This window comes from Gracilinanus agilis, chromosome 1, assembly GCF_016433145.1.
Source record: "Gracilinanus agilis isolate LMUSP501 chromosome 1, AgileGrace, whole genome shotgun sequence".
NCBI lineage: Eukaryota > Metazoa > Chordata > Mammalia > Didelphimorphia > Didelphidae > Gracilinanus > Gracilinanus agilis.
In genome coordinates, this window is record NC_058130.1 from 790,735,228 (window position 1) to 790,750,937 (window position 15,710).

The 15,710-nt window shown below is 38.2% G+C and overlaps 1 protein-coding gene and 1 pseudogene across 1 annotated transcript in view; one reads left to right on the forward strand and one right to left on the reverse strand.

Moving 5' to 3' along the window:
- Positions 1 to 13,193, reverse strand: part of LOC123246007 (vomeronasal type-2 receptor 26-like) — a 37,741-nt gene extending 24,548 nt beyond the window's left edge. Inside the window, exons 1-3 of the mRNA XM_044674973.1 lie at positions 12,979 to 13,193; positions 10,220 to 10,514; positions 471 to 1,283 (exon numbers count right to left, since the gene is read on the reverse strand). Of these exons, the coding sequence (XP_044530908.1) occupies positions 471 to 1,283; positions 10,220 to 10,514; positions 12,979 to 13,193 (1,323 nt within the window). The remainder of the gene's footprint in view (positions 1 to 470; positions 1,284 to 10,219; positions 10,515 to 12,978) is intronic.
- On the forward strand, positions 1,915 to 4,275 carry LOC123232584 (annotated as a pseudogene).
- Positions 13,194 to 15,710: the final 2,517 nt, after the last annotated feature.

Consider the following 15,710-nt stretch of genomic DNA (forward strand, 5'->3'; position numbering starts at 1 on the left):
TCTATCTCCTCCTCTTTATCTCACGAAAGACTTTGTCTCCCATCTCTGAACCTCTATTTTATTTGCCTTACTCTCTCCAAAACTGAAATTCAAAACCTGATCACTTCCACACAGAATCCCTTGTTTCATGTTACAATTCCAGAACCTCCTTCTCCAGACCACCTTTGGTGATCTCTTCCTCCTCAAAACCATTAGTGCGCTCTCTACCTCCATTACCTTGTTTGGATCATTTCATTCTTTTTTATTTATAACCTCAGTGTCTAGCATACTGTTGGGCATATATTTAGCCCTTAAAAATACTTTTTGATTCACTTATGATCGGTTAGGAAATTAAAAGACTATATTATGGACAAATTTGCAAGTGAATTGGGAAGGAAGTTTCCACATTGAAGAAAAACAAGTCTTTGATTCACTGATGTAAAGGCAGTACCTAGCACAATAGCTAGCACATGGGGGGCACTTACTGTTACCTGCCATGGCTGAGACACCCAGGTTTTGTTTTCTCCATCTCTTGTATATTGTTTCTCTGATGTCACCAGGAGCATTTCATGGAGGGCTCTGGCCACAGCATGCACAGCATTGTAGATGGTGTAACTCAGACCAGACATTGCCATGTCAAAGATGCGCAGAGGAAGAGTTTCCAAGGAGGCATTGGGGGAGCATTCAATTAGATCTTCATTTTCAAGTTTCTCCAAGCCTTTGAAAGCTGAGCACCAGAACACCTTCAGTAAAGGGTCCTCTGGGTACTGGGCAGGGTTCACTGTCCTGAGAAAGGACTTGAAACCAGGAATCTTCTTTGTCATCTGGGAAAATGAAAGTGCTCCATGGAAACTGTGCCCATCATTCCACTGGGGTCTCATGGTGACGTCCCACTGAGAAGTGGTGATCCAGACCTTGCATAGGGCGATATGAATAAGAGGCTGTGAATACCTGAGGATCATGAGTGATTCTGTGTCGCCATGAATGATGATGACTCTGACTGAGGATTGTATGATTCGTGGCATGAACATGTCCTGAGATTCTGTGTGTCTTCTCTCACTGACTGGGAGCTTCTCAGTGTAGGCCAGGCAGATGTCATACTTGATCATTTCCCCTCTTAAGTTCCAGAGGAATTCTTCACCTTTCATGTCATCTGTGGTCACCAGACCTACCCATGTCCATTCAAATTGTACTATTAATTGGACAATACCACGGTGTAAGGAGGAGTCCCTTTGGGCCATCTGGTAGAGAGAAGGAAACTGGGCTTTGTCACTCAGCTTTGAATCAAAAGGCCCATAGCTGATCTGGATGAGAAAGAAACATGGGACATTTTGGTTTCTGTACCTTTCATTTTCTTGAGCAAATTTTAGTAAAGTATAAATTATGAATAAATTATGCTGTGTTAGAAGAAAGTTGGTGGATTTAAGAATTCCTGTCTTAAAATCACAGGAATATCTAAATTAGTTTATTTATTCAATATGAAACTACCAAAGAATCCCTTCACATAGGGAAAAGAATAATTAAATTGACCTGAAAGAAAAAGATACCAATAACCTAATGGGAAATTATGAAAATAATTAGGAAGGCTCTAGTAGTAAAATCTCAAACTTTACTAAGAAGTAGAAATTATTAAAATCATTTTATGTCAGAAATACAGGCATTAATGGAATAGATAAGTTATACAATATCAAAGTACTCAAGGTTTTGATATCTGTTAAGACTTCAGCTACTAGAGGTAAGAAATTGCTATTTATAAAAAGTGCTAGGAAAAATGGAAAACAGTCTCATGGTATCAAGATATATTTCAAAATCTTATAATGTAAGCCAAAATAATCTTTATAAAGGTACATTCCTTGAACAGAAATGATGACATAAAAAATGACATTGAAGCAACAAATCAAAAAATATCATTTAAGTGAGTGGAAGGAAGAAGCCATGACCATCCAGAGGATGGAGGGTAACAGAAGATAAATGGACAATACTGAGAACAGAAAATTATAGATTTTGCAGAAACAATGGCAGGTCAGATAAAATTAGAAGAGAACTAAGTAATTGGGGGAAATATCTTTGAAATAATTTTCTTGTATAAAAGATTCATTTTCAAGTTATCTGAGAAATAGATTCACCTTTTTAGGAAGAATACTTATTGCCAAACAGATAAATAATTAAAGGAATAAATAGGCAGTTTTCAAAGGAAGGTATAGGAAATGGTCATAAGAAGTGGGAAGGTACATAAGCCACAGGTGCTGCTGGATAGGTGGCAGCAGCTTCCATAGCCAGCTCTAGCATGAATGGCATCATGGATGAGCCTGTCATTTTTTCAGTCTATATTCAGCCCCACCAAGAGGACACAGTATCAGTGTTGGTGTTGGTGGGGTCAGCTGGGGAGGCCATTATGGCACATATGCAGGGATGCTTGTGAACTGCAGAAAATGACGGGCTATTGTGGTGGTCCAGGCTGCCCTATGCAAACCCACTGAGGAGTGACAATAAAATGAATCAACCTAGAAAAATTCCAGACAAGCATGGATGAGCTACTAAAAGAAATTCAAGGCATGAGCCAGGGCAGTCATGCCAATTTGGTGACCCAGGTCACCTCTTTCATTGTAAAGGAGGACCTTTCATTGAATATGAAGTCATTAAGTGGAAGTTCCATGTCAGATATCTTAAAGTATATTGTGAGTCGGGGAGAACACAAGAATGAAGTCCTTGAAGAATCCATAATAGCTACAATTCTTAAAGAAGTTTTGGAAGGCTTCGATTATCTCCATAGAAATGGTTAAATTCACAGGTGGGAATATTCTTTTGGGCCAAGATGATTCATTGCAAACAGCAGATTCCAGAGTAAGTACTTTATTGGCAATGGGAGGTGATGGTTGGCACCTCTTGTTGGATGGCACCTGAAGTCATGGAATAGGTGAGAGGCTATGACTTCAAGGCTGATGTGTGGAGCTTTGGAATAATGGCCATGGAATTGGCAACAGGATCTGTACCTTATCACACATATCCTCCTAGGAAAGTTCATGTTGACATTGCACAATGAACCTCCCACTTTAGAAGCAGGAGTGGAAGACAAATGATGAAAAAATATGGCAAGTCCTTAGAAAATGACTTTAATTTTGTCTTCAGAAAGATCCTTGTAAAAGATCCAGGGCAGCAGAACTTTTAAAATGCAAATTCTTCCAGAAAGCCAAGAATAGGGAATATCTGATTGAAAGGTGCTAACAAGAACACCAGATATAGCACAAAGACTCAAGAAGGTTAACAGAGTTCCTGGATTGAGTAGCCGTGTTCACAAGACAGAAGATGGAGGCTGGGAGTGGAGTGATAATGAAATGGTTGGAAAGAGTGAAGAAGAGAAAGCAGCATTTTCTCAGAAAAAGTCACAAAGAGTAAAAGAATGAAATCTAGAGATTACAATGAATGTCAGTAGTATATGTGAGCAGAGACAGTCACTTTCTATTCAGAACACTCAGGGTCAAGTTAATGTACATGAAGAATTTGCAGAAAGTTCTTGTGCTGTGAATCTAGATTAAGATTAAGGAATTCCAGAAAGAAACTTAGTTACATGTGATTTGAGTTTACTCCAGGAAGAGACATGGCAGATGGCATTTCTCAGAGGCTGTTCTCTGCAGGCCTGGTTGATGGTGGAAGGACCATCTGGATCACCAAAGTCTGAGGGCTTGGTCAGGCACCAAGGACCTCATTCATTATCATAACAGAGCAGAGCTTCCTAACCCCATTCACCTCATCCATTCTTGTTCCTTCAATATAATAAACCATCTTGTTAATGAATAGCAGTCAGATAAAAATTTCTTAAAGGGATACAGTATAAATAGAGGGAAGAAAAGGGAATTGGGGGAGACAGTCTACCAAGAACCCAAGGCTGCCTGTCATTTAGTCTTTCCCCAGCAGGGTTGGGTTCAGGAAAGGTTTCTTCAGGTTCAGGCATTTAAGTTAAGTCCTGGAAAACAGTCTATACCCATAACCAAAGAAACCCCTTAACTGAACACTGGCTCCTGTCTATCTCTGTCTGTTATACTATTCACAGAGATAACCTCTTGATACTCTTAAAGCAAAGGTGAAGATTTCCCCAGTTAGGCTCCACAGACATGAGCCTATCTAACCAAGTCACATCTTTAGGACTCCCTAAATCATCTTTACAATGTTCATGATGTAGGTATAGTTGCTGTAAATTTGCAGAAGATTTTAGATGAACCCAAAGCATTAAAAACATTGACACTGAAGATGGCTTCTGGTTGTGATGGAGCTGAGATGCCTGAAGTGCTGAGGTGAAGCTGACTAGCTTTTGTTGTAGGGAAATTGTAGGATTTAAATTTAGTGAGTTAAAAGCAGATTTTGCCAGGCAGCCTGGCAGGAGCTGAACATTCTAAACCAAAGGGGGCTTTCTGAGGGACTCTCCTTGGATGTGACTGATGGCATTTGGATGCATACTGAGCTGCTTGAAGTCGAGAGCCCAGTAAAGTGATTACCTCCTGCTGAAACCATCTCCCCATGGAAATTTCAGGTTGAGCAACAAGACCAGTCCTGGATGGTGGACATACCAGGCTGGTTCAGCTCCCTGACTTTACCTTTTGTGGATTAATTGCTGTGGATCCTGGAAAGCTGTGAACATCGCTGGAGCCGAAGAGGACCCAGCAGTGAGGCATCCTGATCTCCTCCTAACCTTACAGGCTAGACCTGTCAGCCTGAAGTTAGAGCCAGTGTAGTTTGTCCCACCTCCTAATCCCTGAATTTACCCATTAGTTGAGTAGTTTAGTTTGTCCATTCCCTCAATACCTAACCCTTAATCTCTTAATAAACTGTTTTGCTTTACTTCCTTTGCCTTCCCCAAAACCCAAGAAAGGACCCACAGCTTGAGTGGTGACCAGTAACTGTCCTGACATTTACCAGATAGTGTGTTTCTTCCATTCCCACCTCCCTCGGGTAGGTTCCCTGTTACCTTGTGTTCCCTAACACTTGTGGGTTTGTGAGTGTGCCCTGGCTGTGTGTGTCACCCTTGTGTTACACCGTGAAGACAGTTTACTCTTTCACTTTACAAAGTTCAATGTCAGGGGATGCCTGTGGCTAGATGTCCTCCTCAGCCCCCCACCCCACCCTCAACCCCAGAAAAATCAGAAGAGTGTGAAGGGACCTGCTTATATAGATGAGAAGGGGGGAAAGAATTCAACAGAATAGAACCCCAAACACTGCCACCTCCACCTCCACCATCAATATCCAAGATCACTCACTGAGATCTGAGTTATACTCCAGCAATTCATAGTAGAATCAGCAAACCCCACAGCTGCACAACTGTTGCTAACCTGTGCAAAATCTATTTACTATTCTGAGCAATCAACTTAGATCTTCTCTAACAGAAACCAATCTGGAAAGGCACTCAGGTGGCCCTATTCTAGTGATGGGCAAACTTTTGAGCTTGCTGTATCAAAATTCGCCAAAAAAACAAACATAACTGGGATGGTGTGTCACTTCAAGAAAAAAACCATAATTTCATGATATTTATAGTTTAAATAACAAAAATGTATAATTGTAACGTATAACTTATTTAATACACCAAAATAGGTAAATTAATGTAGGTAGAACCGTCATCTATAGTGCACAGGGTGTCTACACTACACTATAGCAAATGTTTCATCCTCAGCCTGCAGCCCCATACTTCTCTGTATGCAGCCACATGTCGTTGAAAATGGCTACTTGTGTCAGTGCTGACACGCGTGTCATAGGTTTGCCATCACTGTCCTACTCATTGGTAACAGAAGGAATTTTCTATCAGAAATTTGTTTCTTCTTTCATTATAAGATTTCTGTGGTAATATTTTAATTGTACAACTTTTTGTTGAATTTGGAAAGTAACATTTCACATTTATTAGTCAATCTTGAATTCTAGTGTTAAAACTGACTGTGAATTTTATTTTCCATTAATTTATGCATTACACATCTTACCTATAAGGAAAACAATGGTTTGTTTATGTGCTATTTGCAGTTCATCCCCTATTATTTAAAGAAAAAAACCTTCAGGTATGTCTTTGGTGTATTTGCAAATTCTAATTTTTGAAATGGCATAATTAGAAATTAGGATTATGTTGATTTGTTTGTCCAGAAACCAACCCATAATCTGATTGTCTCTAGGGGGTGGGAGGTGCCTTGTAGGCATTAATATTCAGAATGTGCCTGAGGCTTCTTTATTCTAAAATAGTTTCAGTTCTAGGAGTTTCATATGCATCCAGTACATATATTTGGCTTAAGTTTTGCATTTCTGGAGCTTCTTCCAGCTAGAATACAATCTGAAGTTGCCATTAAGTTAGACTTCTAACCAACTCTGCCCATCTCTGATTTGGCTTCACCTTAAGTGATAATAAAACTTATTTCTATAAAGATAAACACTTGAAAAACAAAAGGAAAACAAATAAACAAGAATCTGAGCTTTACTTGACATTCTGTAGAATACAAAGATGAAGAGAAAATAATAGAAAGGGCTTTGTGCAATGGCTAAAAGATAAAAATTGCTATTAGATTTCAAGGATGTTTTCTGGACCAACTGGCCCTGTGCTTAACCTGTGACTTATCTAGATTTATAATACAGAACTCGTAAAGCCTTTGGATTTTCAAAATTGGAATGTATTGTCAAGGAGATAGACTCCTTAAACCATGCCATGACTCTTTCCTAGCATTCCTGAGAGGGGGGCAGCTCTTTAAATTGTACTTAAAACAGTAAATGTATATTCTAAGAAGTTATTTATAATTGCCTTGTCATAATTGTTAAGGTGTTCTAGAGCCATTTACATGTGACTTAATGTCATTTCATTCCATTCTATCATTTACACTGTGGTTACTTAAAGATGACTGCAATGATAAAAGGAGAACAAAAGCATATTGAGCAGAAGAAAAAAAAAGAATTGGGAACTCAGAAATGTAAGTGAAAACAACTATGAGATTCTACCTCATGTTTATCTGATTGACAAAGTTGACAATGAAAGAAAATGACAGAGGTTGGAGGGGATATGGGAAAATTGACACATTATTGTGGCACTGAGGCATGGTTTAGCTGTTCTGGAAAGCAATTTGGAACTATGTCTCAACAGTTACTAAATCTTACATATCCTTTTATACAATGACATGACCTATTTTGCATGAACTTAAAAGAGCTTTTCCAAAATAATAAAAAGACCAATGAATAGAAAACTATTTATACCACTTCTTTTTATGGAATCTGTGAATTACTGTGAGGGTTCCCTTCAGTTTGGGAATAATCGAATGAGTTATTTTACATGAATATGAGGGATTATTATTATTTTGAAATAAACGTTGAATAAGATCATTTCAGAAAAAAAACCTGAGAAGACTTGTATGAACTTATGTGAAGTGAAATACATAATAAATCTAAACATTCTAACTTAAATGGATAAATACTTACAATAAAATAAATTGCTCTGACTAGAAGAAATGTAACACTTAAATAACACTATCTTTAAAAAGATATTAAAGAAAAATGAAAAGAAATTGAATAAGCCCTAAATAAGCTAACTAAAAAATATCCCCAGAGCCAGATGTATTCACAAGTGAATTGTTCCAGATACCTGAAGAACAATTTATTCTAATCCTTTATAAACTGTTTGGGAAAGTAAGGAAAGGAATCAATACAAATTGCTTCTGTGATATAAATATTTTGCTAATATATAAATTAGGAAGAGAGAAAACCAAGAAAGATTATACAACAGTTTCCCTAATGAATACTGATACAAATACTTTAAATAAAATATTAGGAAAGAAATTACTAAAATATGTCCAGAGATCATACATTATAACAGGTAGAATTTATACCAGGAATGAAGGACTGGTTCAATATTAGGAAAATCAACAGAACAATTGGACATATCAATAACAAAACCTTCAAAAATCACAGGTTTTTGTCATCATCTTGGTTGCCCTTTCTTATGGTACAATACTATTGGATTACAATCTTATGCCACCACTTGTTCAGCCATTGTCAAATGGATTGGCATCCCTTCAATTTCCAGTTACTTGCCACAAAAAATCCAAACAGATAATATAAATATTTATGTGCAAGTAGGTTCTTTTCCCCTATCTTCTGTGTCTTTGGGACAGAGGCCTAGGAGTGGTATCGTTGAATTAAAAAGTAGATACATAGAATTGTGACAAGTCAAAGTACAAAAAGATGGGATGTAGTTGTGACAATGACCAAGACTGCTCAGTGACAAAACAGAGTTTGCCCAGAATCATGAATCGTTCCCAACTGATAAATGGTCAAAAGTTATGAACAAATAGTTTTCAGAAAGAGAAATCAAAGCTACTTATAGTCATGTAAAAATGCTCTAAATCACTATTGATTAAAATACCTATGAGGTATCACTTCATAATTCTCAGATTGGCTGTGACAAAAGAGGAACATGAGAAATGTTGGAGGCAACATGGAAAAAGAGGGACTCTAATGCTTGTTGATGGAGTTTTCAACTAATCCTACCCTTCTGGAGACTATTTTGAAAAAATGCTCAAAGGGGTACAAAACTGTGCATAAGTTTTGATTATATATATATACACATATATACATATACGTGTATATATATATATATATATATATATATATATGATGAGACTTGGCCACTAATTAAATATAGAGATTATAAATATCGGTTTTTATAGATAGATTGAAGGAGAAGAGGTAGATAAGGCAGATTATTAGATAATGAAGATGGGTTATAGGGAGGAGTAAGTGGTTGACTTCAAGGGAAAAAGAAAAGTACAGAGAAGGAGGAATTAGGAATAGGGAAGTAGTGAGGTTAGGTCTATACCCCAAAGAGATTTTTAAAAAGGAAAAAGGACTAATAAGTAAAAATATATATATACGTGTGTGTGTGTGTGTGTGTGTGTGTGTGTGTGTGTGTGTGTATAAAAGCAAATTTGCCTAGTGGCAAAGCATTTGAAATTGAGATACCCATCAGGTGAAGAAGAGCTAAATAAATTAAGGATTTTTTTTTATTGTGATAGTATGCTATTATGATTTAAGAAATAATGAGCAGGGAGCTTTCAGAACATACCTCAACTGACATGAACTGATGCAAAATGAAATGATGAAAACCAGTAAAACATTGTATACAATAATGTGAATATTATAAGATAATCAACTCTTAATGACTTATAATTCTTAGAATTAAAGAGGATCCAAGATAATTGAGAATGTCAAATGAGGAAAAAATTCTGTCCAGGTTCAGATAAAGAGTTGGGAAAATAGAAATGCAGATCAAAGGAAACCTTGAAATGTTTTCATAATTTTTCTTTTTTTCCTCCCATTTGGTCTGTTTTCTTTTGCAACAGAATTATAATATAAATATATTTCTCATGATTGCAAAGGTAAAACTTATATCAAATTATTCACTTTGTCAAGTTAGGAGTAAGGGACTGAAGCATTTTTAACTTAATTTTTTTAAAAATGAAAGTTTAAAGTTTTTCACACATAATTAGAAAAATGAATATATATACATATATATTACAAAAAAGAATCTCACTCCAAACTCCTTCTTTTCTATACTTTTCTTTTTCTCTTCAAGGCAGCCATTTATTCCTATATGGGACATGTTCATAACATCAAAGTCATCTTTGACTGGCTCCTCTCCTTTAATATATCTAATATGCAACTAGAAGCCTTGTCACTTCTACATTCATAACATTTCTGATTTATTTATCCATCCCCAGCCTCTCTCCTGGCCTCAGGTCTTGCATCACCAGTTGACTATTAGACACTGCACACTGAATGCCTTACATACATCTTAAACTTCATATGTCCCAAATTAACCCATTATTCCTCACCCTCAAACTAACCCTACCTCAAACCTTCCCCTTTTCCTCATTTCCCTATTTCTGTTGAGGATACTAACATCCTTCCAGTCATCTAAGTTTTAAATTTTTCATACCACACAACCTGCTGAACTACAAGGTGGGGCATTTGGGATCTCATCTTAGTTCTGCTTCCAAGAAGCTGCTTGACCTTGGGAAAGCTGGTCCCCAAGGTCATCTTCAGAGTCTGCTGGAGAGAGAGAGGCAGTTTGTTCAAGCTTATATCCAGGATGCTTAAGCATGCCAAAAGTTAAATAATAAATTCTATCTTCAGTCCATAGTCTGGTCATTACTAAAGGACACCCAACTATTCCCAAGACCGAGTGGTTTGAGAAAAGCACAAAGGTGATTGGCTCAGCATCCCCCACCTGTGGAAACTTGTAGAGCTCCAGCAGGGTCCCCATCTGGACAGACAGAGCTGATGTGGCTCCTCCAATGACAACCACAGGCTGGTCCTTCCACAAGCAGCTATAGTTAGGGATGAGCTGACCCTTCCCAGACAGCCACCTCAGGGAGCTCTCCAGGGTTCTCTCATCACTGTGGTAGGCATTATAGACATGGAATCCCAGGGTAGAAATATTGGGTAATAGATTGGGGTCTCTGTTGATCTCCTCCACAGCAAATACCAGGGCCAGGACCTGCTGGTAATTTTTGTGCAGCCACCTGAGGGACAGAGAGTAGGAAACTAAGAACAAAATACTCAAATACAATTCATTGGACTCAGTCAACAAACTTTTTTTTTTAGCACTTAATATGTTCCAGACCCTGCATAATGCTGTGGATGAAAAAGAAAAGGAACATTCTCTGCCTGAAGGAACTTCTATTCTAATTGGAGGGACAACATATGCATAAATATTTCAGTTTCTAAAGACCCTGTCTTTGTTTAAGACATAGCTTAAGCATAGACTTGTAGACTGTTTCTGATGAATCTTGATCTCTCCAACTTTCTTCCTTCCATTCTATATTAACTCAGTGTAAACACTGCCAGGCTTATGATCTAGAAAACCTGAGTTTAAATCCAGTTGTGTGACTTTATGCAACTCAATTAACACTCTATTTTTCTCAGTTCCCTCATCTGTAAAATGAGCTGCATAACAAACCAACCTCTCCATTATCTTTGCCAGAGAAACCTGAAATGGGCTCATAAAGACTTCAATATAATTAATATCACCAAAAATAACAGCATATTAATAGAGATTCTATTCATGCAGTGTGCATTTTATATGAAAATGTTATCTCCTTCATTAAAATATAAATTCCTGCTAAGTTGGAATGGTTCATTTCTTGGTGCTGATTTCTTCTCAGCTGCTCCTAGTGACATGGGAATTGTGCAGGGATGGCAGGGACCCTGTACCCCTTAACTCAGGAAGGCTGTGAACAGGGATATTCCCTTCCCCCTTCCGGTCCTTGTGACTCTGGAGGCAAAGACCATTATCCTTGGACTTCCTTTAGATTGAGTTAGAGGAAGAGGGGGCCACACCTTGATAGCCTAAGCCCAGAGGATCTCAAGCAGACCTCCCCACCCACCAAATACCTGAGTGCTAGAAGTCCTGTCCACACTACGGTAAAGGATATAAAAATCCCTGAACTGGGGCACTTGGGGAGCAATCCCCCAATAGTTGCTCCACTCATGCTGCCATGCCATGTCTTGGAGGACAACCTCCCAGGGTTGTTCCACTCATGCTGTCTTGCTGACCATTAATCCTGTCTTACTAATAAATCTTTCTTTTTACTTTTAAGTTAAGTTTGGAGTCCTCTCATTCTTGAGAAAAGTTTCCTTTCAGAACCCAGGGATTCATCATTTGCACCCCTATAACACTAGGACAGTGCCTGGTAAACAATAGAGCTTAATCAATACTTGAATAATTGATTCTTCAGACAAACAATTCCAATTTTCTTATTCCTTTCCATTAGAATTTGGATTGGAAGGCATTTCAACCCCATGAAAAACCACTTCCTTGCCCTTATCTACAACTCAGTCAAAGTGAAGGTTTTTCGGGCACATTTTAAAAACTCATCAGGTGTGGAGGGAGCAGCACCCACCACCCCCAGCTCTCAACCAGGATCAATTCCAAGGAGGAGGTGAAAAATAAACTTAGAAATAAGGAAGGAGAATATAAAAAGAGAGTTAAATAGTATAATGTGATGTAATAGAGACTGTTTCCATATTTTTACAGTTGACTGAAGATCAACTCAGTAAGCAAAGGAAGGCAGATGATTGGGGAAAACAGGAAACAGAGATTATAATGGATAAAGAGATAGAATGTAGAGACAGACATGCAGAAACAGAAGCTCATAAGAGAATGCCCAGTCATGCTTTGGCTATTTTTCAATAGTTAAAACAATAGTTTTTAGTAAATAATAAATAGTTAAAAATTTTAGCCCAGTTTTTCCCATTCTCACTCAGCTCACATCTCCTAGCCATGTACATCTCTTAACTCTAGAACTCCTGAGCTATTTCACCATGACACTGCTGGAGCACAAACATCCCTGGAGAAGAATCTGGATTTGGAAAGCTCAGACTCTGGTTCTTGAGGCCATATTCTTGTCCATTTCTCTTTTGATTTTGAATTCTGACTCATTAAGTAATTGCTAGGTTTCCATAGTTTCCCAGAGGCAGTAAAGGAAGAAGAAAACTTCAAATTCAACCATCCATAGAGCTGTCAGTATTGCAGGGGGCCTGAACATGATGGAAGATACTAATGAGGCATCTCACCCCAAACCCTAGAGTTAGGTGTAATTTTACATGGAAAGAATTTGAGTTCCAGAGAACTTAATAATATTAATAATAGTAGTTATAGAGTTAGTAAAAAATTTTACCTATGTGATCTCAGTTGAGGTTCACAAAAGCCCTGGTAAGGTTGACTCTATTATCACCACTTTATAGTGAGAAACTGAGGCTTGCTGCTGTTTATGTGGTTCTTTGAGATTTACAAAATGTTTTCCATACAAAATCCCATTAGATCAACCAAAAAGCACTGCCAACTTGTTGAATCATATACCTAGATCTGGCAGAGATCCCAGAGAGAATATGAGAGAAAACAGGACAAAGCCCCTGCTCTCAGCATTATTTGCAAACATCACAATGATAAAGAGAACTTCATGAGAGAATCAGGCAGGTACTTACCTATAATCTCTACAACTCTTGTCAGGATGACTTCGAAAGAGACCCTCTCCTATGTCATTACTCACTTCTACAGAATGCATGGGGAGAAAGCTCCCAATTACTAGGTCTCCATCCCTGGAGAGGCTGGGACTGATTTTTAGGAAACAAAGAGGCTTCTCTGTCTTGTGCACAGAAGGTGAGAGCTGTAGGAGCATTACCAGGAGGACAGGAATCATACAGGAAATTTTTCTCTGAATTGTGGGCAGCATCTCTGTGAACATCAGTTTAAGTCCCAAGCATAGAGGTAGTCAATTAGTGGTTAATCTAGCAAAACATCACCTCCTTGAGTCTTGTCATGATGGAGAATGTCAGGTATCTGAAAAATCACCTCTGGGTGCCAAGACCTAATCTATGTGCCTACAGAAACACAAATGAACATCAGGCAGGCATTTGGGGGAGTGATGGAAGGAGAGAGGTATTTAAGCATCACTGTTTCTTAGAATAGGAACTCAGGCATTAAGAGAGTTTTTAAGAGTGGACCAGTGCCTGCCTTTTCCCTGACATCAGTCTTCATCTTCAGCCATGGAGAAGCTCTTGGGACCATCTCTACCTGAGGCATCTCCAGCTCTGTCACTGCGTCCAACAGTAGAACCAAAACAAAAAGGGAAAAATATGTTTTTTAATTTCTTTCTCTATTCCTGGAAAAGCTCATGGGACAGAAGAAACTTTGAGTTAATTAAGAAGCTTAATTTATCTGTTTATAATGTTTCTTCTTATTCAGCTGGTGACCCATGGGTGTTCCTGTACCAGCAAGGGGCTATTTGGACTCTGGGGCTGAGACATGCTGTTACATCAGGTATAATTCTCTCTTGAAGTGATCCTGGACCTCAGGCAGAAGTCACTGTGAAGTGGCAAGATCAGAAACCTATAGAGAACCTGCTCTATAACCAGAGACTCATCTGAGTGGCCTTGGGTGGTTGTCAGAAGCAAAGAATGAAACAGATTGGAAGCACGGCTTGTTAGCTCATAGTACTTCAAGAAATACTGAAGTAGCCACTTTATTATAAAGGAAATTAAAGATCCCCTTCCCCCAAAAGCCCGAGAAAGTCTCCCATAGTTACAGAGATCAGGATTTTTACTATAATCAAAACAAAAGCCTTAGAAGCCTCCAGGTGTAGATAAAAAACCTATGCTAAACTATTAACTATATGTGTAATCTTTAAGTGAAGTCTGGGACATTTCTGTTAGGTCAGAAAGCCTCTGCAGTTTCTCAACCTTGATGGTATTAAACAATTTTTCTGAGCCTCATTATTTTACTTTAATTCTGGGCAAAATGCCCTGCCAAGGATTCGACCTTGGCCGTACCAGCCATCTGCGTTCTTGGTCAAAGGGGAACAGAGTTAGCCCCCCTCCTGCTGGATTCCTGAGAGCCCAAAGCTTTTTCAATAAGACTAGAATGCATTTTGAAGGAAGGTGAGAATTATGAAAGGAATCAAAAGAGGAATCTCAGATTTTTATCTTAGATATCCCACTCCTTCTCAACCCAAATGGGAGAAAAGCCAATACACAACTCTGCCAGTCTGTATTGATCTTTTGAGGGGGTCCAGATAAAAATATCTACTTGAGATTCTAATTTCTCTTAATAGCTCCCCACATATCCCCCTCCTCTTCAAAATAACATGATTTATTACACAGGAAAACTTTGAATAATGAAAGAAGTTAAAATTGGTTATAATCATCAGTCATAGGTGGATCTGATATGAATTACAGATCAAATTGCTTGTTTATGGCTCTCTACATTTCTTCCTTTTTTGTTTTTAAATGTAGGGAGTGTAGCTCAATTTTGAATTTGCCTTACTGTGTTACTAAGAGATCGAATGATCTTTGGGAAGCAAGACAAAAGTATTAGGAATAAGATAAAGGCAAATCCAGCCGCAGTGAGGATATAAATCAAATTATTATGGGTCACGTAGGATGAAATTTTCTCAAAAATTGAGGAGGCCAACATTAGGATGGAGTCCAAAATAGAAGAATGACTGATTGCCATAATTTGATCATGCAGCAATTTTAGATCAATAGAGGCTTGTGAACGATTCTATACACCGAGAATGTGTTGTTGTATATTCTCCCAAGGAACATCTGTCTGATTGTAAACAAGGGGGGTCACACAGATCCATTTGTATTCTGCATGACACCTTGACTTAAAGCTAGTCTTAATGTGTTGGATCTGATTGCCAATGTATAAGACAGCCTCTTCAAGAACATTAACTTGGGCCTCTAATCCTTTATCTATGTTCTCCTGGGTCAGGAGGGCAAGAGAAACATTTTTTGAAAAGCCAATTATGGGGCAGTCCCCTTTGGCACAAGAGTGTACATTCAAAACAAAAGCATTCAACTCCCCATAGTTCAAGCAACTGCACCCCAAAGTTCATTTTTGGGTCTTCTTAATACAGTGTAGGTCTCTGCAGGCATCTTCATGGTGTCTTCTCCAAACAGGTTTGTTGTCTGGATTCTGGGGAGATGGCAAGATCCTTATCCTGAAATTACTCTCAAAAGAATTTAAACTTTAAAACACTTGGGATGGGTACAGTTTCTTAAGTAAATAGTGGAACATATTGGCTTGCTTTACATATTCAAACTTTTGGGGCTTCAATTATTATGTTACTTTGCTTTGAATATGGCAAAAGGAGGGAAGGGAATATAACATTGTTTGACTTGAGGTAAGAGTCAGGGATTATTTATCAGTAATAGCT